Here is a 25,033-nt window from a genome sequence, read left to right as displayed (position 1 = left end):
TGATAGGGATTGTGTTGAATCTGTAGATTGCTTTGGCGGGGGGGGGGGATAAATTGGGAGACGGGGATTGACATATACACACTACTATATATAAAATATAGTAGTAGATAACTAATAAGGACCTACTCTATAGCACAGGGAACTCTACTCAATACTCAGTAATGGCCTATATGGGAAAAGAATCTAAAAAAGAGTGGCTATATGTATATGTGTAACTGATTCACTTTGTTGTACACCTGAAACTAATACAACATTGTAAATCAAGTATCCTCCAATGAAAATTAAAAAAAAAAGTGAATGAATGAGGGAGTGGGAAAAAAAAAGAAAAGCCAGGAGTATTACCTTAATGGAGCTTCCTCCACATGGAATAAAACTTCAGGAGAAGGAAGAAACTTACTCTTGTTCTCTCCTTGCCACCATCACCAAACCATCTGGGTTTTAGCTCAGAGTTATCCCTGAGCTGACGTAGCTTCCTATCCTAGGAGACAGCGTCTACTTAGAAGCTACACCTTCTAGTCTTCTTAGTACCATGTACATCTTTGGAAGGGAAGGGAAATGAAAAGTGATGATAACTCCAGGGGCATATATAGAATACAATTCTTCGTCCTACCCTTTCAATTCTGTGTAGCCTGAGATCAAATATTATGAAGGCCAAGAAGAAACTTATTTTCATTTGACTAAGATGCAGACTGTCAACTCTGCAGAGCCTCTGAGCACACACTTTTTTTTCTTTGCCCATAGCTTTTTAAATGGAGGCATAGTCTGCAGTGAGAAAGATTAACCTCTCAGGTATACTCTGAACCCAACAGTAAAAGGCCCACTCCTTTATGATGCAAAATTTCTGTTAATAATGAAAAGTAATACATGGTGGATTTATAATCATAAACAACTGAATATTTCCTGTGTGTGCCTCTCATTTAAACCACAGAACCCTGCCCAGTCTGTATTTAAAGCTTGACTGGTCAAGTGTGCATTTCAATCAGTCAGATTGGCCTCATCAGTAAAATACCAGGATTAGCAAAACATGAATTGCTAAATGTGCAAAAAATTTATCAAAGTCGTCAAGTATTTAATTCCTTTGTATTAAAATTTTATTGTGTCATTCTCAATACATACAAACTTAAGTTTGCAAAATCTATCCCTCCCCCTCTAAAAAGCACCTTCCCAGGATGAGCTAGTGGGAAGTTTGTTCTGACTTACTGCCCGAGGAGGAGGCAGTGCTGAGTGGAAGAAGTGAGGTGAGAAGACTGCTTGTGGCACTGCCAGGATCACCTGCGGAATGAGGTGGACTACTCAGTGGATGGGAGGTGCAGGCAGAACCAGACCTGCAGGGGAAGGTCCAGGGGTCTTCAGAAGAGGCCTGCTGAGCAGGACCCAGGCCTTACAGCTTCCCCTGCCGCACTCTGGAGGCTCCTGCATTTTTTTCCCTTGCTGCTTTGTCCGGGCCTGCCAGCTCTGATGACAGTCTGCTTCTCTCCTGTCCCCAGGTCCACCTGGCTGTCCTCAGTTCTTCATCTCTTACACTGCTTCACTTCTCCAGAGATCCTGACAACTGAAAGGAGCCTCCTTGGAGGCTCAGTTTCCTTGTCAGTAAAATGGGGGTAATTAATAGTCTCTGCCTACCTCATGGAACGATTGTGAGGATCAGACGAGATGTATGTTAAAGCATTCCGATAACTGCAAAATGCTGTATAAATGTCAGGTGTTATAAATCATTAGCCAGTCTATTTCTCAGCTAAAGCAGTTTCTATGCACATTTTACTTCTGAACAATTCTTTGTCAAATAGCAAATGTAAATGCTGTTTTTTCCTTCTTGGATTATGGCGGTTCCTTTGTAACTTTATGATGTAGGCTGAATCTTTAAGTACTCCTTTGGCTTATAGCTCTTCCCCTGAACACCCATGCAAGATCATAATCCATAAAACACAGAGGCAATAACTCCTTTTAATTGCCAGGAGTTCATCATTTGCTACGTTCTAAATGCAGTCACTTAGACATTTGCCTTGAAAAGCCTAACTCTATTTATTATGCAGAGCCGAGACTGTGTGAGGCTAGGCCCTCCTGCCGAGGGAGAAGTCGTTCAAGTCAAGTGGCCTGATGGCAAACTCTACGGGGCAAAATATCTCGGATCAAATGTTGCCCACATGTACCAGGTGAGTGCCGCCCTGGGTGTGATGCTTGCTGAGACAGACAGGAGAAGCCAGAGGGCAGACAGTACAGCCAGTGTACTGCTGACCAAGAAGCCACGTGAATTTGGAACACCTCTTGTTTTATAAAAAAGGCAAAAATTCGATGTTTGATGACCTAGATATTAGACTTTTATTACCGAGTTCGATACTGGGAAACTCTAGTAACATTTGATGAATGGGTTAATTGTAAGGAATATAGTTAGGTCAAAAAGATTCCCAGCTGGATGGTGGGCTGCTTTCTTGTGTTTCTGCTATACGGGGAGAGACTAATTGGCAGGATTATCTAACTGTAAGCCAAATCAGTGATGGCTGTTCATCATCCAGCAGCCCCTGAATGGGTGGCTTTTCCCTGAGAGACATCATCCCCGTCGGGCGTTTCAGCAAACCTAAACCAATGGTGCATCGGCACAGATGCGGCCATTTGTGCACCCGAGCGTAAAGGAGTGCTTATTTAATGAAAAGTGCAGTTATCATTTTGGCATTCTGTTACTGAACAACTCTACATATTATTAAAGAATATATATACAATTTAAAAATGAATTGTATCCCTATTAGAAATGAGGATGAGTTAAGCTCTAATAAGGAAAACAACATGGATGGCGCATGTGCATTTATATTCCTTCAGAAAGACTTTAAAAAGGAACAAATTTATTAGAACCAATAAATTATAGTACTTTTAGTAACACGATGGCAGAAATCAACATTCTAAAGCTAAGCAGTAGTGTAAAAACAGGAAGATTGAAGTAAAAGGAGAAAAAGCAAGAAGGTTCAGGCCTGTGAAGTTAAAAACAGCTTGAGAATGATAAGACCTCCAGTTTCCTCAGAGAAACTGTTCAAAGACTGATAAAGGGCTAGGGCTTAAATGGAACAGTACATTAAAAGACACTGCACTAAAAACTGGAGCACAATGTAATTAAAAGTGTTCAAAGAAGTTTGGAAAACTTAGGGGAGAACATTTTTTTAAGGTGTAGAAAAAGCAAACGGGGTGGGGAGGGGAGGATGTACATAACCAGTGTTTGTGTGTTTGTGTGTGTGTGTGTGTGTGTGTGAGAGAGAGAGAGAGAGAGAGAAGGCCATTTCCCCTTTGTATTGGTGACAAAGTGTTAAGTTGCAGATTCAGGTCATTTACAGCAGGGTAAAGTGCTGGAGCATTTTTGTATCAGAATGTCCAAAATTAGGCAAAAATCACAAGACAGGCTGGTAATACTGGAGACTCCTAGAAAAGAAGTGTTTACTACATCATTCAAAAGAAAATAATTACATTTAATTAAACAATAAATGCAAAAGTGAAGCATCTTACATGTAGCAAAGCTATTAGCTACATGAAAAGTATCATAATGAAGACATGTTGAAATTCAGGCTAATTAGTGATCAGTGTGCTAACTTCAGTTGAATTTATGATGGCCTATCAACATAGAACTGTGAGCATATTTACAGACTCAATGAAAAAGTTAAGACTAATATTAAAATTGTCTCTCGAGGAAGTAGTTTAAAATTCCTCATTAAACCAACTGGCCTTTTGAGATCATTTTGTGTTTTGTGTCTATTTATTCAGCCTCACCACTGAATAAGCAAAGATATTTATAAAAATGGAACTAAATACCTACTGCACAGTGCTAAGTATCCTAAGTATATGCATTTTGGGGGCCCTCACAGTAGCCCTGCAAGATAGATGTTTTTGACTCCTACTTTACAAAGGAGGGAAAAAAGGCTCAGTGAACTTGATAATTTGTTCAAGAGCATACAGCTGGTAAAGGGAAGGGCCAGAATTTACTCTTGGCTCTGTCCCAACTCGGGTGAACAACTATCCCAGCTTGCGAGGGACTGTCCTTGATTTTAGCACTGAAAGTCTTGCATCCTGGGAGACCCCTTCAGTCCTGGACAAACTGGGATGGTTGGTTACCATACCATACTCCCTCTTAGTTTTAAAATTGCCTTTTTCTCTTTTAGAATTTTCAAATGATCTAAAACAGAAGAAAGGTAGGCACAGGTAGTTCTAGCTATGCTATCAAACTGTATAAATTGCATGACACCTTGGCCTAATTAAATGTTACAGAAACCATTTTGCTGAAACAAGGCCAGGAAGAAAAGCCTTCCCATCTCAGCGTTCTGAGAAGTAGCAGGGAGAGGTCTCCTGTGACCGAGACCTAATTCTGCCCCTTGTTTGAGCTTAGTCAAATGTGAGCAGTACATGGATAATAAATACGAAGTTTAATTATATATTTTATCTTTAGTATTTTTTAAACTTCAGCAGATTTTTTTTTATTAACATAAATAGCACAGCTACATGGTTTAACTTATCTTTTAACTAGAATTGCAAGCATATACTTATTTCTTAAAAGTAAAGAATTCAGACAGACAAGTTAGGGATTTCAAAAATACCATAAGTGGTTCAGAGTTAGAACATATTAGATATTCTACCCTGATTGCATCCCTTTTGTTGTTTTCTTCCGGAAGAGTTCATGTGGGATCGAGCCTAAACCAAGATCACTTTGAGTAGGGCGTTTGATGAATTTCCCCCAGATGCTCTGTTTGTTTTTCAGTGTCACTTTTTCTCTAACAAAATATCCTAAAATATTGAAAAAACTGGATAATGAAATTACTTGCTGCCATTTGATTAGCTTGAAAAAAAAGTTTTAAACATTTTCATTTAGATGATAATGTATTTTCACAAATTGAGGTGGCTGACACGTGAGGTTAAGGAGAACCTGAGATCTTCCTGGCCATTTGTTTGAATTTAACAAAAGTGAGTTTTGAAAGTTAAAGCTCCATAAGAACTTGAGAAATTATTTTATGAGAGGATTATTATACAAGAGTAAATATATCATCACTTCTTTCTCAAAGAGAAACAGTCCTCCCTCTTATGTTGTCAGAGCCTCTTAAAGAAACAATCAATCAGTATTTACAGGCCCCACCCATCTTAATGTTAAATTGGCCACAATCTCATGTTCTGAGAAATTATTTGAGTAGCAGTTACTTTTCTTTGTTTTTGCTTTCGGGGGATAAAGTTCTCATATCACATATTGCAAGACACTCATTTTCAAGAATTTTAGCCTGTTTGAAAACATACTTTGTTCTTAGTTTGATAAGGGAAAGAGCTTTTCTTCCTTCCTTGGCTGTTGGCTAGTTCTCTTGTTTGTTCTGCTTGAATCCTTTTTTCTTTTTTATGTAGCTAATTGGAACCCTGAAGAAAATGGTGAGTGCTTGCTTCTTTTTTAAATAGATCATGCTCAATGTCTTATTTTTCATTAGGTTGAATTTGAAGATGGATCCCAGATAGCAATGAAGAGAGAGGACATCTACACTTTAGATGAAGAGTTACCCAAGAGAGTGAAAGCTCGTTTTGTAAGTGCTCAATAATCCCTCTGAGGGATCTGCCATGTGAATCTCTCCTCTCTCACTGTGTCCCAAGCCCAGCAGGAAACATACTTAGGCTTTTGGATTGATTTTGAAGAAAGCCAATGCAACTTTTCCCTTATTGAAATCTGTTTAATCCAAAGCTCAAATGTAGCCAGAAACAGGGAAACTGGTGCAAGTTCCTCATCTTTCTTTCTAATGAGGTCAAATGATGCTTCTTTGTGTTAACATCTATTGGCATACAGAAAGTTATTGAATATGTGTTCTATGCAAGCTAACTGGGAACATATGAAGATACCATCAAGACATTTACAATCTTGTTAGTGGAAGCAACGTTAAAAGAAAGCTTTCAGTAGGAGATTCAAGGGGACTCAGCATAGCGAACATCTAGTTTCCTATGGCCTTATCATATACAGTTCACCCTTTAACAATGTGGGGGGTTGGAGTGCTGACCCTCCACACGGTCACATACAACTTATATAGTCAGTCCCTTCCTGCCCACAGTTTCACATCTATGGATTCAATCACTCGCAGATCGTGTAGTACCATCATGTTTATGATTGAAAAAAATCCGTGTATTAAGTGGACCCATATATAGTTCAAACCCATGTTGTTCAAGGTCAACTGTATTAACTTCTCTCTCAGAAGCTGATTAATGTTTGTGTCAATTTATAACTAAACTAAACTCTCACTTTTATAACAAAAGGAATAAACAAAGCCCAAATACTAGTTGTGGGAATACTAAAGCAGTTTTTTTTACAAAAGAAAACGTTATTAGTTTCAAGCCCTGTACATACCATTAAAAGACAAATAAACATGGACAAATAATCAAAACTGAAGTTGTTAAAAAATATAATTCACAATAACCTAGTTTTCATTATTGTATCATAAAATATTTACTGGACCCTGAAATGAAGTCAGTTTTACTCATTTAGAATTGCATCTAGTGCATCTGTGAGATGGTAAGTCCTAAACTAGGAAATTTGAATGAGGGGATTTTTCTGACTAAAATGAAAATTTTTTTCTGAATAAATGACATCCTTAGTTTTCATTGCATGCTAATGGTATACTTTTATGCAGTGATAGAGTTACCCTAGATTACTTTGGAAGAACATGGGTTTCCTTAAATGTTCAGTTGTATATTCAGCTCCTCTCCTGTCAGATGGGATCCTGAGAACAGGGTAACCGCGCCAGGTGTAAACTGACTTTTTCTCCTCAGCTGCATCCTTGAGGGGAAGGTCCTTCAAAGTGAAACAGTCAAGAGAAGAGTGATAGTAACAGCACTGCTGCCCACCCAGTGAGGCAATGTGGCATGCAGGGGACCCACACACCTGAAAACAGATTGACCCCCAGATAATAAACAGCAGGGAAAGGGAAAAGAAAATATTCCTATAGTAAAGACATCTGTTAAACCTTAACAAAGACCTAAAAGCCTGGATAATTGGTCAGTGTTCTAGGTCTTGAAATCTCCTGAGAAAAACTTGCCTTTTCAAGATGCTGGAGGTGACTGCCTCTCGTCCTGTTTCCTGTCTTCCATGGATTCTCTGTCCCCTCCCATTCCCTCCCCCCTTTTTAAAAAAAAAAATCTCCTAAAGATTTAGAGGTTGGGAAATGGAGTAGGTAGCCCTCTGGAAGTCTCTCAGGTCTTTGATTTTCTAATCCATGTACGGTTAAACATCTTACCAGCTGGGTCTTATAGATTTCAAATACCATTTCTTAATCACATTAAAAGAAAGCTTTTTGCTTTCTGCTCTGATCACAATCTCTTTGTTCCACAGTAGATTTGGCTCCAGTACCAGTATGCTTTCCCATGTAGCTTTACTTGAGCACGAATTTTCTAAGGTCCATGTCTCAGAACAGTCACACCAAACTGAACTGCTTTTTAAAAATTCTCATAGGAAATTTTTAAATTAAAAAATAGGTACTCTAAATCTAACCTGTTACGTTATGTTGAGCTTAGTAGAAAATTTCTTCAGAGACAAAATCCAGTTTGCTCACCGTCCCTAAATCCAGTTTGCCACCTCTGTTTTTACTGAATCAAAGACTTACGTGCTTCTGTTGTAGAAAACCAGCTTTTTCTTAAGGTTTGTATATAACCCTCTGGCCCTTGGCTAGTCTGTCCCTGACTGCTATTTTTTTTCCAGTTGGTGAAGCAAATCTAATGGGAAAACTTATTGACGGAGGATACTTTATAATTAGAGAAATCTTTTGGTTTTTTTTAAGGTGGGGTGGGTTGCAGCCCCCACTGGGAGGCCTTCATGTTTTAATGACTTCTGCTCACCCAGACATATGCTGACTTGGGGAGAAATTTTTCTAAAGAGTCAGTGACTGTGCTGGGTTCCTTCCCACTAACTTCAGAAACAGCCCCATTACCTTTTATGGTCTCACAGAATAACCATAGCAATGGTGTATAATTAACTGATGCTGCTGGTAAACTGGTTTTATTATTGTATTTGAGAGGCTTACTTTGGCTGTCCTCACACAGTGGCAACACTTTCATAGATGTTTTATTTTCTCCTTTAACTTTAGCACTTATAAAAGGGAAAGATTACTCAGAGGAAGTGCTTTGCCAAGAATGAATGAACCAAAACTGTTTTATCCGAACGGTAGAGGGTGCCCAGCCCATCCACAAGCTCTTACTTTTCTTCCTGAGTGAAGCTAGGAGCATCTGGGGGAATCCATGGAGGGAGCCTATCACCCTGGATGACCATCTCACGAGCTAGCAGGGAACATGCCCAGCTTTGCACTTGGGTCCATTTTTACTTTTCAAGCTTCTTTGTAATTGTTCCATTGTTTCTCTCTTCTTCATGATTGACCATGTGCTTTCAAGCCTTAAATGCTGGACCCTGCCTGTGTCACTACCAGGGGCCTCCGTGAAACAGTTGGTGTCATCTCAGTAAAAACCAGTTGGGAACACGTTTGAGGGGCAAAATAGGAAATTAGGAAGGAAGAATAGTACTTTAAAGTAAGCTTTACCTGGAGGGAGGAATCAAAATGGTGGAGGAATAGGACTTAGAGCTCACCTCCTTCCACAAATACATCAAAAACACATCTACAAGTGGAACAATTCACACAGAACATCTACTGAACGCTGGCAGAAAACCTCAGATTTCTGTAAAGGCAGAAAAACCTCCACGTAAACCAGGTAGGACAAAAGAGAAGAGGAATTGGGATGGGACCTGTGCCCCAGGGAGGGAGCTATGAAGGAGGAAAGGTTCCCTCGCCCTGGGAAGTCCCCTCACTGGTGGGGAGATCAGCCTGGATGGAGGGGGAGCTTTGGAGAGCTCAGCAACCAGTTTGAGGAAGGCAAAACAGAGAGTGACCTACACAGATGGTTGGTAGTGCCGCCCTGAACTCCCCAGCCTGAGATGCTCATCTGCCAGAGCAGGCAGGGGCTGGGTGCTAAAGCCTGGGCTTTGGAGGTCAGACTCAGGGAAAGGACCAGTGCTGGCTGCACAGAGACAGCCTGAAGAGGCTGGAGCGTGGCAACTGAGGATGCACTCAGAAGAAGCCTGGGTCTGCCAGAGAGGCAAGGCATCATTGTTGGGGGATGCAGAGGAGAGGGGCAGAACTTGCCACAGGAGCTTCTTTCCCTGTGTGCACTCTCAGGCAACAGGACACCACCTATATGAGTTCTGGGGGCAGGCATGAGCCACCGCTGTCATCGTGAGCTCCAGAGGTGGGCATGGGCTGCTGCAGCCACTGAGAGACCCATGAGCAGGTGCCAATCGCTGGCCCTGCCATCTTGCGGGCATGCAGGCCACTGCTGGGAGACCCACAAGTAGGCGCTGATCACTACCCCAGGGTACCAGGAGTGAGCATGGGTCACCACACCTGCCCACCCCATATCAAGGGGATAACAGCCAGCACACATTGAGGAAAGAGCAGGAAGTATCCAAACTAAAAGCAGCCCCTCGATTCTGACAACATGGCAGAGTAGAAGGACTGCAGCTCACTTCCTCTCACGAAAACACCAAAATCACAATTGGTGAACACCATCGACAAAAAAGACTGGAACCTACCAAAAAAGATATTTTACATCCAAAGACAAAGAGGAAGCCACAACAAGATGGAGTGAGAGTTCTGAGCCTCACGTCATGCTCCCCAGCCTGAAGGTCTGGCATTGGGAGGAGGAGCCCCCAGAGCATTGAGCTTTGAAGGCCAGTGGGGCTTGAGTGCAGGAGTTCCACAAGACAGGGGGAAACAGAGACTTCACTCTTAGAGGGCACACACAACGTGCACTGGAACCCAGCACAAAGCAGTGACTCCATAGGAGCCTGGGCTAGACCTACCTGAGGGTCTTGGAGGGTCTCCTGGAGAGGAGGGTGTTGGCTGTGGCTCACTGTGGGGGCAAGGACTCTGGTGGTGGAGGCCCCAGGGAATACTGATCAGCGTGGGTTCTCTTGGAGGTTGCATTTTTTGGCACTGAGACCTGGCCCCACCCAATAGTCTGCAGGCTCCAGTGCTGGGACGCCTCGGGCAAAACCACCAGCAATGGGGGAACACAGCCCCACCCATCAGCAAACAGGCTGCCTAAACTTGTACTGACCTCACAACCACCTGTAAACACACCCCTTGACATGGCCCTGCCCACCAGAGGGACAAGAGCCAGCTCCACCCACCAGTCCCTCCCACCAGGAATCCTGCACAAGCCCCTGGACCAAGCTCAGCCACCAGGAGACAGACACAAGAAGGAAGAGGAACTACGATCATGCAGCCTGCAGAAAGGAGACCACAAACACAGAAAGTTAGACTAAATGAGACAGTTGAGAAATGTGTTCCAGAAGAAGGGACAAGATAAAAACCCAGAAGAGCAACTAAGTAAAGTGGAGATAGGCAAATATACATGAAAAAGAATACAGAGTAATGATAGTAAAGATGATCCAAGATGTTGGAAAAAGAATGGAGGCACAGACTGAGAAGATACAAGAAATATTAACAAAGACCTAGAAGATTTAAAGAACAGAGATGAACAATACAAAAACCAAAGTGAGAAATACACTAGAAGGAAACAATAGCAGAATAAATGAGGCAGAAGAACTAATAAGTGAGCTGGAAGAAAGAGTAGTGGAAATCACTGCGGCAGAACAGAATAAAGAAAAAAGAATGAAAAGAAAGGAGGACAGTCTCAGAAACCTCTGGGACAACATTAAATGCACCAACATTCACATTATAGGGGTCGCAGAAGCAGAAGAGAGAAAGGACCTGAGAAAATATTTGAAGAGATAATAGCTGAAAACTTCCATAATATGAGAAAAGAAACAGTCACCCAAGTCCAAGGAAATGCAGACTCCCATACAGGATAAACCCAAGGAGGAACACACCAAGACATACAGTAATCAAACTGACAAAAATTAAAGACAAAGAGAAAATATTAAAAGCAACAAGAGAAAAGCAACAAATAAAATGCAAGGGAATCCCATAAGGTTATCAGTTGATTTCTCAGCAAACTCTGCAGGCCAGAAGGGAGTGGCATGATATATTTAAAGTGATGAAAGGAAAAAACCTACAACCAAGAATACTCTGCCCAGCAAAGCTCTCATTCAGATTCAATGAAGAAATCAAAAGCTTTACAGATAAGCAAGAGCTAAGAGAATTCAGCACCACAACCAGCTTTACAATAAATGCTAAAGGAACTTCTCTAGGCAGAAAAGAAAAGACCACAACTAGAAACAAGAACATTACGAATGGGAAAGCTCACTGGTAAAGGCAAACATACAGTAAAGGTAGGAAATCATCTGCACACACACAAATATGATATCAAAACCAGCAATCATGAGCAGAGGATAGTACAAATGCAGGATATTGGAAATGCATTTGAAATTAAGAGACCAGCAACTTAAAACAGTCTTGTATATATAGAGACTGCTATATCAAAACCTCATGTGATCTGAAAACCAAAAATCTATGATAGATATGCACACAAAAGAGAAAAAAGCAACCCAAATACAACACTAAAGATAATCAGATCACATGAGAAGGGAACAAAAGAGGAAGGGAAGAAAAAAGACTTACAAAAACAAATCCCAAACAATTAACAAAATGGCAATAAGAACATACATATTGATAATTACCTTAAATGTAAATGAATTAAATGCTCCAACCAAAAGACAGACTGGCTGAATGGATACAAAAACAAGACATGCATATATGCTGTCTACAAGAGCCCACTTCAGATCTAGGGACACATACAGACTGAAAGTGAGGGGATGGAAAAAGATATTCCATGCAAATGGAAATTAAAAGAAACCTGGAGTAGCAATACTCATATCAGACAAAATAAACTTTAAAATAAAGACTATTACAAGAGACAAAGAAGGACACTACATAATGATCGAGGGATCAATCCAAAAAGAAGATATAACATTGTAAATATATATGCACTCAACATAGGAGCATGTCAATATATAAGGCAAATGCTAACAGCCATAAAAGGGGAAATTGACAGTAACACAATAATAGTGGGGGACTTTAACACCCCACTTACATCAATGGACAGATTATCCAGACAGAAAATCAATAAGGAAACACAGGCCTTAAATGACACATTAGACTATATGGACTTAATTGATATTTATAGGACATACACCTGAAAGCAGCAGAATACACATTCTTCTCAAATGCACATGGAACATTCTCCAGGATCACATGCTGGGTCACAAAGCAAGCCTCAGTAAATTTAAGAAAATTTAAATCATATCAAGCCTCTTTTCCGACCACAAGACTATGAGATTAGAAATCAATCACATGAAAAACACTGCAAAAACCACAAACACGTGGCGCCTAAATAATATGTTACTAAACAACCAGTGGATCACTGAAGAAATCAAAGAGGAAATCAAAAAATACCTAGAGACACATGATAACAAAGAGACAATCCAAAACCTATGGGATGCAGCAAAAGCATTTCTAAGAGAGAAATTTATAGCAATACAGTCTTACCTCAGGAAACAAGAAAAATCTCAACCCTAACAACAACCTAACCTTACAGCTAAAGCACCTAGAGAACGAAGGACAAACAAAACCCAAAGTTAGTAGAAGGAAAGAAATCATAAAGATCAGAGCAAAAATAAATGAAATAGAGATGAAGAAAACAACAACAAAAATCAATGAAACTAAAAGCTGGTTCTTTGAGACGATAAACAAAATTGATAAACCTTTAGCCAGACTCATCAAGAAAAAAAGGGAGAGGGCTCAAATCAATAAAATCAGAAATGAAAAAGGAGAAGTTACAACTGACACCACAGAAATACAAAGGATCATAAGAGACTACTACAAACAACTATATGCCAATAAAATGGACAACCTAGAAGAAATGGACAAATTTTTAGAAAGGTACAACCTTCCAAGACTGAACCGGGAAAAAATAGAAAATATGAACAGACCAATCACTGAAATTGAAACTGTGATTTTAAGACTTTTAACAAACAAAAGTCCAGGACCAGATGGCTTCACAGACGAATTCTATCAAACATTTAGAGAAGAGCTAACAACTATCCTCTGAAACTATTCCAAAAAAATTGCAGAGGAAGGAAAACTCCCAAACTCATTCTGTGAGGTCACCATCACCCTGATACCAAAACCAAAGATACCACAAAAAAAGAAAATTACAGGCCAATATCACTGATGAACATAGATGCAAAAATCCTGAACAAAATACTAGCCAACCGAATCCAAGATCAACTGGGATTTATTCCAGTGATGCAAGGATTCTTCAATATTCGCAAATCAATCAGTGTGATACACCACATCAACAAACTGAAGCATAAAAACTATATGATCATCTCGATACAGAAAAAGCTTTCAACATCCATTTATGATAAAAACTCTCCATAAAGTGGGCATAGAGGGAACCTACCTCAACATAATAAAGGCCATATATGACAAACCCACAGCTAGCATCATTCTCAACAGTGAAAAGCTGAAAGCATGTCCTCTAAGATCAGGAGTGAGATAAGGATATGCACTCTCACCACTTTTGTTCAACATAGTTTTGGAAGTCCTAGCAGGGCCATCAGAGAAGAAAAAGAAATAAAAGGAATCCAAATTGGAAAAGAAGTAAAACTGTCACAGTTTGCAGATGACATGATACTATACATAGAAAATCCTAAAGATGCTGCCAAAAAACTACTAGAGCTCATCAATGAATTTGGTAAAGTTGCAGAATACAAAATTAATACACAGAAATCTCTTGCATTCCTATACACTAACAACAAAAGATCTGAAAGAGAAATTAAGGAAACAATTCCATTTACCATCACATCAAAAAAGAATAAAATACCTAGAAATAAACCTACCTAAGGAGGCAAAAGACCTGTACTCTGAAAACTATTAGGATGTTGATGAAAGAAATTGAAGATGACGCAAACAGATGGAAAGATATACTGATACCATGTTCTTGGATTGGAAGAATCAATATTGTCAAAATGACTATACTACCCAAAGCAATCTACAGATTCAACACAATCCCTATGAAATTACCAACGGGATTTTTCACAAAATTAGAATGAAAAATTTTACAATTTGTATGGAAACACAAAAGACCCCAAATAGCCAAAGCAATCCTGAGGAAGAAAAACAGAGCTGGAGGAATCAGGCTCCCTGACTTCAGACTATACTACAAAGCTACAGTCATCAAAACAGTATGGTACTGGCACAAAAACAAACATATAGATCAATGGAACGGGATAGAAAGTCCACAGATAAACCCACACACCTATGGTCACCCAGTCTATGACAAAGGTGGCAAGAATATACAATGGAGGAAAGATAGTCTCTTCAGTAAGTGGTGCTGGAAAACTGGACAGCTAGCTACATGTAAAAGAATGAAATTAGAATATTCTCTACACCATACACAAAAATAAACTCAAAATGGATTAAAGATCTAAATGTAAGGCCAGGTACTATAAAACTCTTAGAGGAAAACATAAAGAGAACACTCTTTGACACAGATCGCACCAAGATCTTTTTAATCCACCTCCTAGAGTAATGACAATAAAAACAAAGTAAACAAATGGGACCTAATTAAACTTAAAAGCTTTGCACAGCAAATGAAATCATTAAAAAAAAAATGAAAAAACAGCCCACAGAATGGGAGAAAATATTTGCAAACGAATCAACAAAGAATTAATCTCCAAAATATATAAACAGCTCATGCAGCTCAATATTAAAAAATACAAACAACCCAATCAAAAAACGGACAGAAGACCTAAACAGACGTTTCTCCAAAGAAGACATACAGATGACCAAGAGGCACATGAAAAGCTGCTGAACATCACTAATTATTAGAGAAATGCAAATCAAAATACCATGAGGTATCACCTCACACCAGTTAGAATGGCCATCATTAAAAAGTCTACAAACAACAAATGCTGGAGAGGGTGTGGAGAAAAGGGAGCCCTCTTGCACTGTTAGTGGGAATGTAAATTGATACAGCCACTATGCAATACAGTATGGAGGATCTTTAAAAAACTAAAAATAGAACTACCATATGATCCAGCAATCCCACTCCTGGGCACATATCTAGAGAAAACCATAATTCAAAGAGATACATGCACCCAAATGTTCATTGCAGCACTATTTACAATAGCCAAGACATGGAAGCAACCTAAATGTCCTTTGACAGAGGAATGGATAAAGATGTGGTGTATACACACACACACACACAATGGAATGTTACTCAGCCATAAGAAGAATGAAATAATGCCATTTGCAGCAACATGGATGGACCTAGAGATTATCGTACTAAGTGAACTAAGTCAGAGAGAAGACAAATATCATATGATATCACTTATATGTGGAATCTAAAAAAAAATTGTGTAAGTGAACTTATTTACAAAACAAACAGACCCACAGACTTTGAAAACAAAAGTATGGTTACCAAAGGGGAAATGGGGGGCGGGGAGGGATAAATCAGGAGTTTGCGATTAACATATACACATTACTATATATAAAATAGATAACAAGGACCTATTGTGTATAGTACAGGGAACTCTACTCAATATTCTGTAATAACCTATATAGGAAAAGTATCTGAAAAAGAATGAATATATGTATATGTATAACTGAATCATTTAGCTGTACACATGAAACTAACACAGCATTGTAAATCAGCTACACTCCAATGTAAAATAAAAGTTAAATTAAAAAAAAAAGTGAGCTTTACCTGAGCATAACGGAAAAAGCCCACATTCCTTTGCCTAGCTATCACTTACTGAGCAGTGACTGTGTCAGGGCACATTCCTTGCTGTTGGGAACATGTATAAAATTCAGTTCATAGTTCCTAATATCCTCACCGTGAAGGGGTTCAAGGCACCCCCTATGGGGAGACACTTACCTACCCCTTATCTCTGCCACTGCCCTCATTCTACTGCATTGACATGTAGAGTGTTACAGGAACCCAAAAGAAGGAACCTCACGTTTGTCAGTGGCAGAGAGGATAGGATATCTTCTATGCAAAGGAAACAGTACATCTAAAGATGGAGGGGCATGAACCAGTAAGGTGTGGCCGGGAATTGCAAATAATTCAGTCTAATCCAAGCATGGGGTAGGATTATGCCTGGTTATGTATGTCCAGCCTAGGAAGCGTAGACGTCATCTTGAAGGCAGTAGGGCTACTGAAAGACTATTAGCAAGGCTGTCATATAATCAGAGATTTTAGAGAGCTTTCTTCTAGTGGTTCTGTGAAAAATAGACTGGGGTGCAGCATTTGTTACAGTGGTTTAGGAGAGGAAGTGTGAGGGCCATGGGGTCAGTAGGGTTAAAGAAGAAAGGATGGAGGGATTCAAGGTACATGTAGGAGGGGCCCTGGATAGGGTAGGGACCAGGGGAAGTTTACAATAACTTTCAGGTTTCCGATCAGTGTAGCTAGAATTGATGGGGATGGTGCTGCCGTTCATTGAATACAGGAAGGACAGAGATGGAGAAGGAAGACTTGGAGTTCACTTTAGGTTGGGTTGGTTCAAAGTGCCTCCAGTATCAACACTTTGAGATGCCTGCTGGGCTGCTGGACATGTTTGCAGGCCTGAGCACAGGTGGAGGTCTGAACTGGGGCGAGAGATGTGAGCATCTTTGCGGTTTATGTTGAAATTGAAGTTGTGAGTGTGGGCAGGCAGGCCCGGGGAGCATATGTGGCAAGGAAAAGACCACACGCAAAGCCTCAGGGGCATCAGAGTTGAGCAAATAGTTAAGAAAGGGGAGCCGCTGAGACATCCACGGTGAGCAGCCAGAGGAGGAGGAGGAGAGGCAGGAGGAGGGCTTACAAAATGACAGCTTCATGCAAGAGTTAGGTGACAGAGTAGTCACATAAATTTAGGGTAGAGAAGTGTCCTAGGAACTAGGACTCGAGCAAGGACAGTTTCAGGGAAGTGGTGGGGACAGAGGCCCAGAGGTAAATAGGAATAGGGGTGAATTAGAGATGACTGTGGACAAATTTGTCATATACCTGGTTGGGCAGGAGCCAGAGGGGGCATGAAGGGTGAGGGAGATTTAAATGAGAAGACTTTAGTCCTGCTCATGTTGGGGAAAGTCCCTGGGGGTTGGCGATCCTGAAGAAAACTGAGCTAAATGGAAGCAGGTGGGGAGGCTCCAAGGCCCCTGCGTGGGGCCTTCTCCCTGGGCCTCAGCACCCTCCCCACTGCTGACTGAGTCCGATCTTTGTCCGTTCTTATGCTGTCAAGTGCCTGCCCTTCTGCAGTGTAACACTGGCTGTTCTTAGTCCACAGCCTCTGACATGCGATTTGAAGACACATTTTATGGAACAGACATAATCCAAGGGGAGAAAAAGAGACAGAGAGTGCTGAGCTCCAGGTTTAAGAACGAATATGTGGATGACCCCGTCTACCGCACGTTTTTGAAGAGCTCTTTCCAGAAGAAGTGTCAGAAGAGGCAATAGTCTACCTACACTGCTGCAGGCAACAGAATGACTTGGGCTAGAAGAGGAACGATGAAGGGACAGCCTGGGGCTGTGCCATGTGTTTCGCTGGGGTAGGTGACGGGCTGTGTCTCTGACAGTGGAAAATTAGGCTTCCCAGAGTTTGGTCACCAAAACCACAAAATACGCATTATTAATTGGATACCACAATCTGAAGTTGTCTCCTAGTCTTGCATTTACTTCTGAGCAGTTGTCTCCTATGATCCCAAAGAATTTTTCTAAGTAGAAGGGAATAATAGTGAATCACCCATCAAAAAAAGCCACTGCCAGAGGAGGTGAATCCCCACGTGTGGCTTACTTAGTCCCTATTCGGGAGCCACATGGAGACTTCTCTCCTCAACCCTAGCAGGTGGGAGCCTTGATTCCCAGGTGGGAGGGTGATAATTTATATATTTTCCACAGTCAGGGAAGGACTCTCACTTATTTGTTTTAAATGGCAGTTTTTATAAAACATTTTTAAAACACAAATGGCATGTATGGTAATAAGATTTACCCATATGCTATCTGCATTTCCCTTGTACAGAAATTTTACATTTTTTAATATCCGTTTTACTTTTGATTGTGTCTGATGAGAACTGAGTTGTTGGCCTTTGTGAAGTTTTTGGCTCTTGAGAAAGAATTCTTATGAATTGTATGGGAATTTTATATATTTAAAGAGGGAGATCTGGGGCTGTTATTTTTAAATACTTTTTTTCCATAATACATATTCTGAGTAGATATTTATAAAATATATGTTTCTTTCATTATGTGTTTGTAAGATTAGAGTTTAAAATAAATATGCTTTGATGCATAGTTTTGAAGTAATATGATTTTTCCTTTTTGAAACAGCTTGGAAATGTACTAGTGTTTAAAAATAAAGATTTCCATTTTCTCCAATCCTGTCTTCTAACTTGCTTATTTGTCTAGGTTTAAACCTATAGAAAACAAGTTTTTTTGGGGAGCTGGCTTTGTGGACATTCTGGAGCCCAGGTTTGTCAGAACTTCTTCTCTCACTGTTTACGTAACTGTGGACACACTGTGAGACATTTATGGCTATACCACTGGGGACAAGGCTCCTCTACCTGGCCACAGTGCCTGATGAAGTGTTTTCCTCAGCTCCATCTTCAGACCTGGAAGAAATCTGAGCATCTGGAGTCTGGAGCTCTTTTCATCCCAGGTTTCTTGGTCCTCAGCTTCATTAGAAGGGGCTGTACAGATCCTCCAATCCCTCCCATCACTTTACAGATGAGCAGTGGAGGAGAGGAAGGAAGAGGGCTTGCCCAAGGTCACACAGTAATGCTTCAGTTAACTATGGCCACAGTTATGCTGCATAACAAACAACTGCAAAATCTGTGTCCTGTGATGAGAAGCACTTCTTTTGCTCATGAGTCTGCAGGTTGGCTGATCTAGGCTGGGCTTGGCTAGGCAGCTGTGCTGACCTCGGCTTGGGCCAGCTCACACATCTGCTCCATGTGTTCCCATCAGCCCACTGGACTCAGTGGGCTAGCCCAGGTATGTTCTCAGGTCGCTGGCAGAGGCAGAGAGGCCAGCCAAGTAAGCAAATTTTAGATCTGTCTGTGATGTTGGTTAACATCCTGTGGACCAAAGCCCAGAGCTAGGCATTAGAGGGCATTTCAGAGTTTTATGGCAAAACGTGTGGACGTATCATGTTACTGGAAGATGAAGATGAAACAGTAGTGACAGAGCCACAGTTAAAACTCGGTTTTGCAGACTGCTAGCTGGCTGACTGCTTATTTTCCAGAGTGCCTCATGGCTGAACTCTGAGCTGGGGAAGAGCCCATCAGCCATATTTTTACAAGGACTGAGCACTCCATGTCTTCTGCCAGTATAGTCATATGTTTTATCAAGTAATCAAGCTTGCCTTTTCTATCTCCACATTTTGAATGGAACTGACCTGCTGTCTCCACAATATGCCAGGAAAGTAGGCCTGTGTAAGGCATTAAGAGGAATTAATCTAAATAGGATCATTTGTTTTGTACAAGTTCGCCTGTCAGCAAGATTTCTGATTGGCTGCCACAGGGAGAAAATGTGCAGAGTCCTATGTGATTTCAAATACAGCTGTTTTTTATGGTCTCACTTAACTAATGTTCCTATAATCAAGTACAGCTGTATATAGCCTAAGCAAAATAGTGCTGGCCACAAGTGCACTCTGGCTCTTGAGAAAGATACCTTTGTTTCACTGCATTCTGCATAAAGTCATTATTAGCTCTATGACCAGACAGACCAGTAAAGCTGTTTTACTTTACCGTGTGACACCTCAATTGTAATTTTAATTTCTTTGCATTAAACTAACTACATTTTTAGTGTGTATGTGTAGCGTGAAATCAGCTGAAGTCCTTCTAGTATTAAAAAAAGAATTTCTGGCTGGATAATTATTATGTAATTCTAATTACAAGCCCATTTTCTGGAGGTTAGAGGATTAGTGAAACTGCCTGACATATTTCACAACATTTTAGTTCCTTTATATGTGTTTGAAATGAGAACAATGTGATCCTTGTCAGTTTACTTTTATTAAGGTACTTCTGTTTAGTTCATCTAAAGAGAAATTGAGAAGAAGCATCCACTAAAATATCACATGGCTTCACAGAATATATTATAAATTGCTACTGGGTAATGGTATATGAAAACGTGAAGACTCAGAATACAAAAACAAGTAGGAGTGAATGGGTCTGCCACTTCTCCTTGTACCCATCCAATGTGAAGCAAGGCTGAAACGTGATTGTTACTGTAAATGACCTGGAGGTCTTACAAGTAATCATATTAGAGGAGTATATGCTGCAAGATAACACTATTTTATTTTTGCCTTTAAATAAAAAGGATCTGAAATGAAACAATCCTCATTTTAGATATTAATCAGCCCCATAAACTTGAAGCTAACTAGAGATCCTGAGACATTCTCATTACATGAAGTAACTGGTTGGTTGCAATACTTGACTGTACCACAAACTGCTTCTGAGAATTCAGGTGTGCAGTCATCGGAACTCTCGCACAACGTGTTGTTGAGACATACAACACTGACGGGCCTCTGAGGAGCCTGTCCTCTCCAGCAAGTGTGCTAGAGACTCAGAAGCCCCATGCTCCATCCTCAGACGGTGCAGGTCCCCTTGAAGAAATGGAACTTCATCAATGATATTAATGATGTACTGAGAATCTATTGTGTACACAGAGCCTGGTAGACTCCTTAGTGGCATTTGTCTTATTTAATCTCCCCCAATAAATCAGCAAAGGAAATATTCTTCTCTTTCATGGAGAGTAACAAAGGTTCAGAGAGGTTAAGTAGCTTTTGAATCACTCAACCTTCTTGATGCATGAAGAAAAGTAAGGATTCTAAACTTCTTTTTTGAATCAAAAGACCCAATCAAGACATTGAGTAGATGACTCTGAAGCTCAAAAGACAGGTCAGCACTGTCAGGTCAGCACAGATTAGAGGTATAAATATGGAAAGTATCATCTTTATTTTGTTTAAAAATACATGAAATTCACCTTCTGGCAAAGGCAAAACTATGGGGACAGAAAAGAGATCAGTGGTTGCCAAGGACTGGAGGTGAAGGAGGAAATTGACAACAGAGGGTCAGCATGAAGGAACTTTTTTGGGGCAATGGTAATATTCTTTATCTTGACTGTGGTGGTGCTAACAGGACTCTATGTCAAAATTCATAGAACTGAACACAAAACAGGTGGATTTTACTATGTGTAAGTATCATCTCAATAAACCTGCCTTAAATAAATAAATAAAATCAAGTGGAATGATGGTCAGGTAACTCAGGGAGAGAATATGTTGTGTGAGAGGAGGACAAGAAGTGAGAAGAAATCAGAACCCTGGGAAATAGCTACACACAGTTGAGTAGAAAAAGAGGGGCCTGTGAATGAGCACTGAAAGGGGCCAAGAAATGGGAAACCAGGATGCTGTGATGTCATGGACTTCAAGGGAAGAGAGTATTCCAAAAAGAAGAAGAGGTCAACACAGAGAAAATGCTGCAGAGTCCCAGATCATGTAATTCTTCATTAGAAGGCCACTGGTGTCCTTCATGAGTGCATTTCACATGGCTTCAGATGAGAAACCTATTAATATTCAAATTGGTGAGGAGAGATCAAGATGGCGGAATAGAAGGACATGTAGCTCACCTCTTCCCACAGATACATCAAAAATACATCTACATGGGGGACAATTCTCACAGAATACCCACTGAACTCTGGCAGAAGATTTCATACAACCAAAGCTGCAAGAAAGATCACCACGTAACTGGGTAGGATAAAAGGAAAAAAAAAAAAAAAGGAATCCTGGGAGGGAGCTGTGAAAGAGGAATGGTTCCCTCACCCTGGGAGCCCCCTTCACCAGTGGGGAGATCAGCTGGGACAGAAAGGGAGCTTCAGAGGTTCAGAGGAGAGTGCAGCAACTAGCTTGCAGGAGGCAGAATGGAGAGAGACAAGCACAGATAGTCCTGGCCACTTTGCTGCACTCCCCAGCCTGAGAGGTGCATCTGTTGGTATGCGTGGGGGCTTGGTGCTGAAACTCGGGCTTCAGAAGACAGATGTGGGGAGACAACTGCGGTTGGCTGCACAGAGAAGCCCGAAGGGGCTAGAGTGTGGCCCTGGCCACAACTGGGGGTGTGTGCAAGATGGAACCCGGTCCACCATAGAAGCCCCATTGTTAACACACACACGTGAAGAGAAGGGCAAGGCCCCACCATAGCAGCCTCATTCTCAGCAAGCTCACAGTGGCCAGGGCTCCACCTCTGCAAGCTCTGGGAGCACACAAGCAGCTGCCCACATGCAGAGGCAGGACTAAAATCTGAGCCCTGTCTGGCAGCTTTGTGACTTTGGTGGATTTATGCCATTGGAGCCTTTGTAAACTCAGTGCCTGTGGGACATCCAAGAAGATTAACGGTGCTCCCATGGCTGGGGTGGGTCTGGAGTTAGCAGCTGAGGGCTTTGGGGGCATGAGTACATGGAGGCGGGGCTGGGGTCTGTGCTGAATCTGTAGCTCCCATGATGGGTCCAGGTGACTGACTATGCACGACTACTGTGAACCTGGTACCTTACTTCAGTGGATCTGTGCCTATGGATCTGCACTGGTGGCTTTCTGAGCACAGTGCCTGAGGGACATCTGGGCCAATTGCTTGCACTCCCATGGCTGAGGTGGGGCTGATGGCAGTGCCAACAACATTGTATGCTGTGAGCCCACACAAAAGGTGACAACACCACAGAGTGCTCTTGCTGTTGGACAGCCTCTGCAGAGGAATACTCAGTGGCTCCTCTCCCAGTGGAAGTGCTCCAGTCCTGCCTATCCCACACTGCAGCTCAGAAACAGATGTGGTGGCTTCTACTCCAACAACTGGGGAGCAGACTCTGCCCCTGACAGGACTGTGATGGCCAAAGAGCAAAGAAGAGGCCCTGCTCAACATCTGGTGCAGGCTCTGGTCACCACAACACCAATCACACCACCTATCAAGGGGATAATGGCCAGCACACACTGAGGAAAGACACGGCAGGCACCCATATTAAAAAAAGCCCTTGCACCAAAAATACCAGACTCATGCAGGCTACTCAGGGACACTACCATAAAAACAGCCCTTCAAGACCACAGTAGATAACTGTTTCTCCTACATTCATAGAGTCAGAGAAATAAAAGTAAAATGAAAAAGCAGATAAACTACTCCCAATTAAAGGAACAAGAGAAAACCCGTGAAAGAACAATGAAACAGACTTCTCCAGTCTACCAAATCCCAAGTTCAAAACAGAGATATGAAAATACTGAAGGAATTAAGAAAGGCTATTGATAGAAATGCAGATCACTGTAACAAGGAACTAGAAACTAAAAGAGGAGCCAGTTAAAGTTTGAAAACTCATTTGCTGAGACAAAAGCTGAGCTAAAGGCAATGAATAGCAAACTGAATAATGCAGAACAACAAATAAGTGATCTGGAAGATAGAATAATGGAATTCACCCAATCAGAACAGCAGACAGAAAGACAAATCTAAAAAAATGAAAGCAATATACGAGACCTATGGGATAATATAAAGCAAGCCAATCTATGCATAATAGGGATCGCAGAGGGAGAAGAAAGAGAAAAGTGATTGAAAATGTATTTGAAGAAATTATGGCTGAAAACTTCCCAAACCTAAAGAAAGAAACAGATATCCAGGTACAGAAAGCACAGAGGGTCCCAAACAAGATGAACCCAAATAGACCTACACCAAGGCATATTATAATCAAAATGGCAAATGTTACAGATAAAGAGAAGATTCAAAAAGCAGCAAGACAAAAACAAAGAATTAGTTACAGGGGAATCCCCATAAGGCTCTCAGCTGATTTCTCTATAGAGACATTGCAGGCCAGAAGGGAGTAGCAAGATATACTCAAAGTCCTGAGAGAGAAAACCCTGCAACCTAGAATACTCTATCCAGCAAGATTTTAATTTAGAATAGGAGAAAGAAGGAATTTCTTAGTCAAGCAAAAACTAAAAAAGGGGCTTCCCTGGTGGCGCAATGGTTGAGAATCCGCCTGCCAATGCAGGGGACATGGGTTCGATCCCTGGTCCGGGAAGATCCCACATGCCATGGAGCAACTAAGCCCGTGTGCCACAACTACTGAGCCTGTGCTCTAGAGTACACGAGCCACAACTACTGAGCCTGCGTGCTGCAACTACTGAAGCCCATGTGCCTAGAGCCCATGCTCCACAACTAGAGAAGCCACCATAGTAAGAAGCTGCTCACTGGAACTAAGAGTAGCCCCCGTTCACTGCAACTAGAGAAAGCCCGTGTGCAGCAATGAAGACCCAACACAGCCAAAAATAAAGTTAAAAAAAAAACAACTAAAAGAATACAGCAATACTAAACATCCTAAAATATTGAAATTTTGATCTTTTCTAAATAAAAAAGCAAGAATCTATAGGAAAGAGAAAATCACAATTGGAAAATAAATCACTTAAATAAGCCAGCACGTAGATTTAAAAATTTTTTGTGAAGCAATTGTAACTACAGTGAACAGCAGAAGCATAATTATGAAGCTGTAAAAGAGGACATCAAAATCATAAAATGTGGGGGAGGGGAGTAAGAAAATGTAATTTTTTTTTTTAGAATATGTTTGAGCTTATATGACTGCCAGTCTAAAGCAAGTAGATATAGTAATGGGTTAACATACTTGAAAAACAAGGTAACCACAAATCAAAAACATGTAATAGATTTACAAAAACCAAAAATAAGACAACTCAAGCATAATACAAAAGAAAACCATCAAACCACAAAAGGAAAACCAGAAATAGAAAGGAACAAAGATGAAATACAAAATCAACTAGAAAATAAGGTTTAAAGTGGCAATAAATACATATCTATCAATATTACCTTAAATGTCAATGGACTAAACTCTCCAATCAAAATAAATACAGTGGCAGATTAGATAATAAAACAAGAGCCTACAATATGCTGTCTACAAGAAACCCACTTTAGGGCAAAGGACACACATAGATTGAAAGTGAGGGAATGGGAAAAGGTAATTCATGCCAATGGAAATGACAAGAAAGTGGGGTTACCTATACTCATATCAGGGGACTTCC

General features: G+C 40.9%; 1 protein-coding gene across 5 annotated transcripts in view; it reads left to right on the top strand.

Annotated features, from left to right (window-relative positions):
* Positions 1-18,168, top strand: part of KDM4C (lysine demethylase 4C) — a 423,829-nt gene extending 405,661 nt beyond the window's left edge. For all 5 annotated transcript variants that reach the window (XM_059924758.1, XM_059924756.1, XM_059924755.1 and 2 more), the window contains 3 exons: positions 2,034-2,153; positions 5,442-5,534; positions 17,263-18,168. In XM_059924758.1, the coding sequence (XP_059780741.1) occupies positions 2,034-2,153; positions 5,442-5,534; positions 17,263-17,439 (390 nt within the window). In that variant the 3' untranslated portion in view covers positions 17,440-18,168. The remainder of the gene's footprint in view (positions 1-2,033; positions 2,154-5,441; positions 5,535-17,262) is intronic.
* Positions 18,169-25,033: the final 6,865 nt, after the last annotated feature.

This window comes from Balaenoptera ricei, chromosome 6 (genome assembly GCF_028023285.1).
Source record: "Balaenoptera ricei isolate mBalRic1 chromosome 6, mBalRic1.hap2, whole genome shotgun sequence".
Taxonomy (NCBI): Eukaryota; Metazoa; Chordata; class Mammalia; order Artiodactyla; family Balaenopteridae; genus Balaenoptera; species Balaenoptera ricei.
This window is presented reverse-complemented; position numbering and strand designations above follow the sequence as displayed.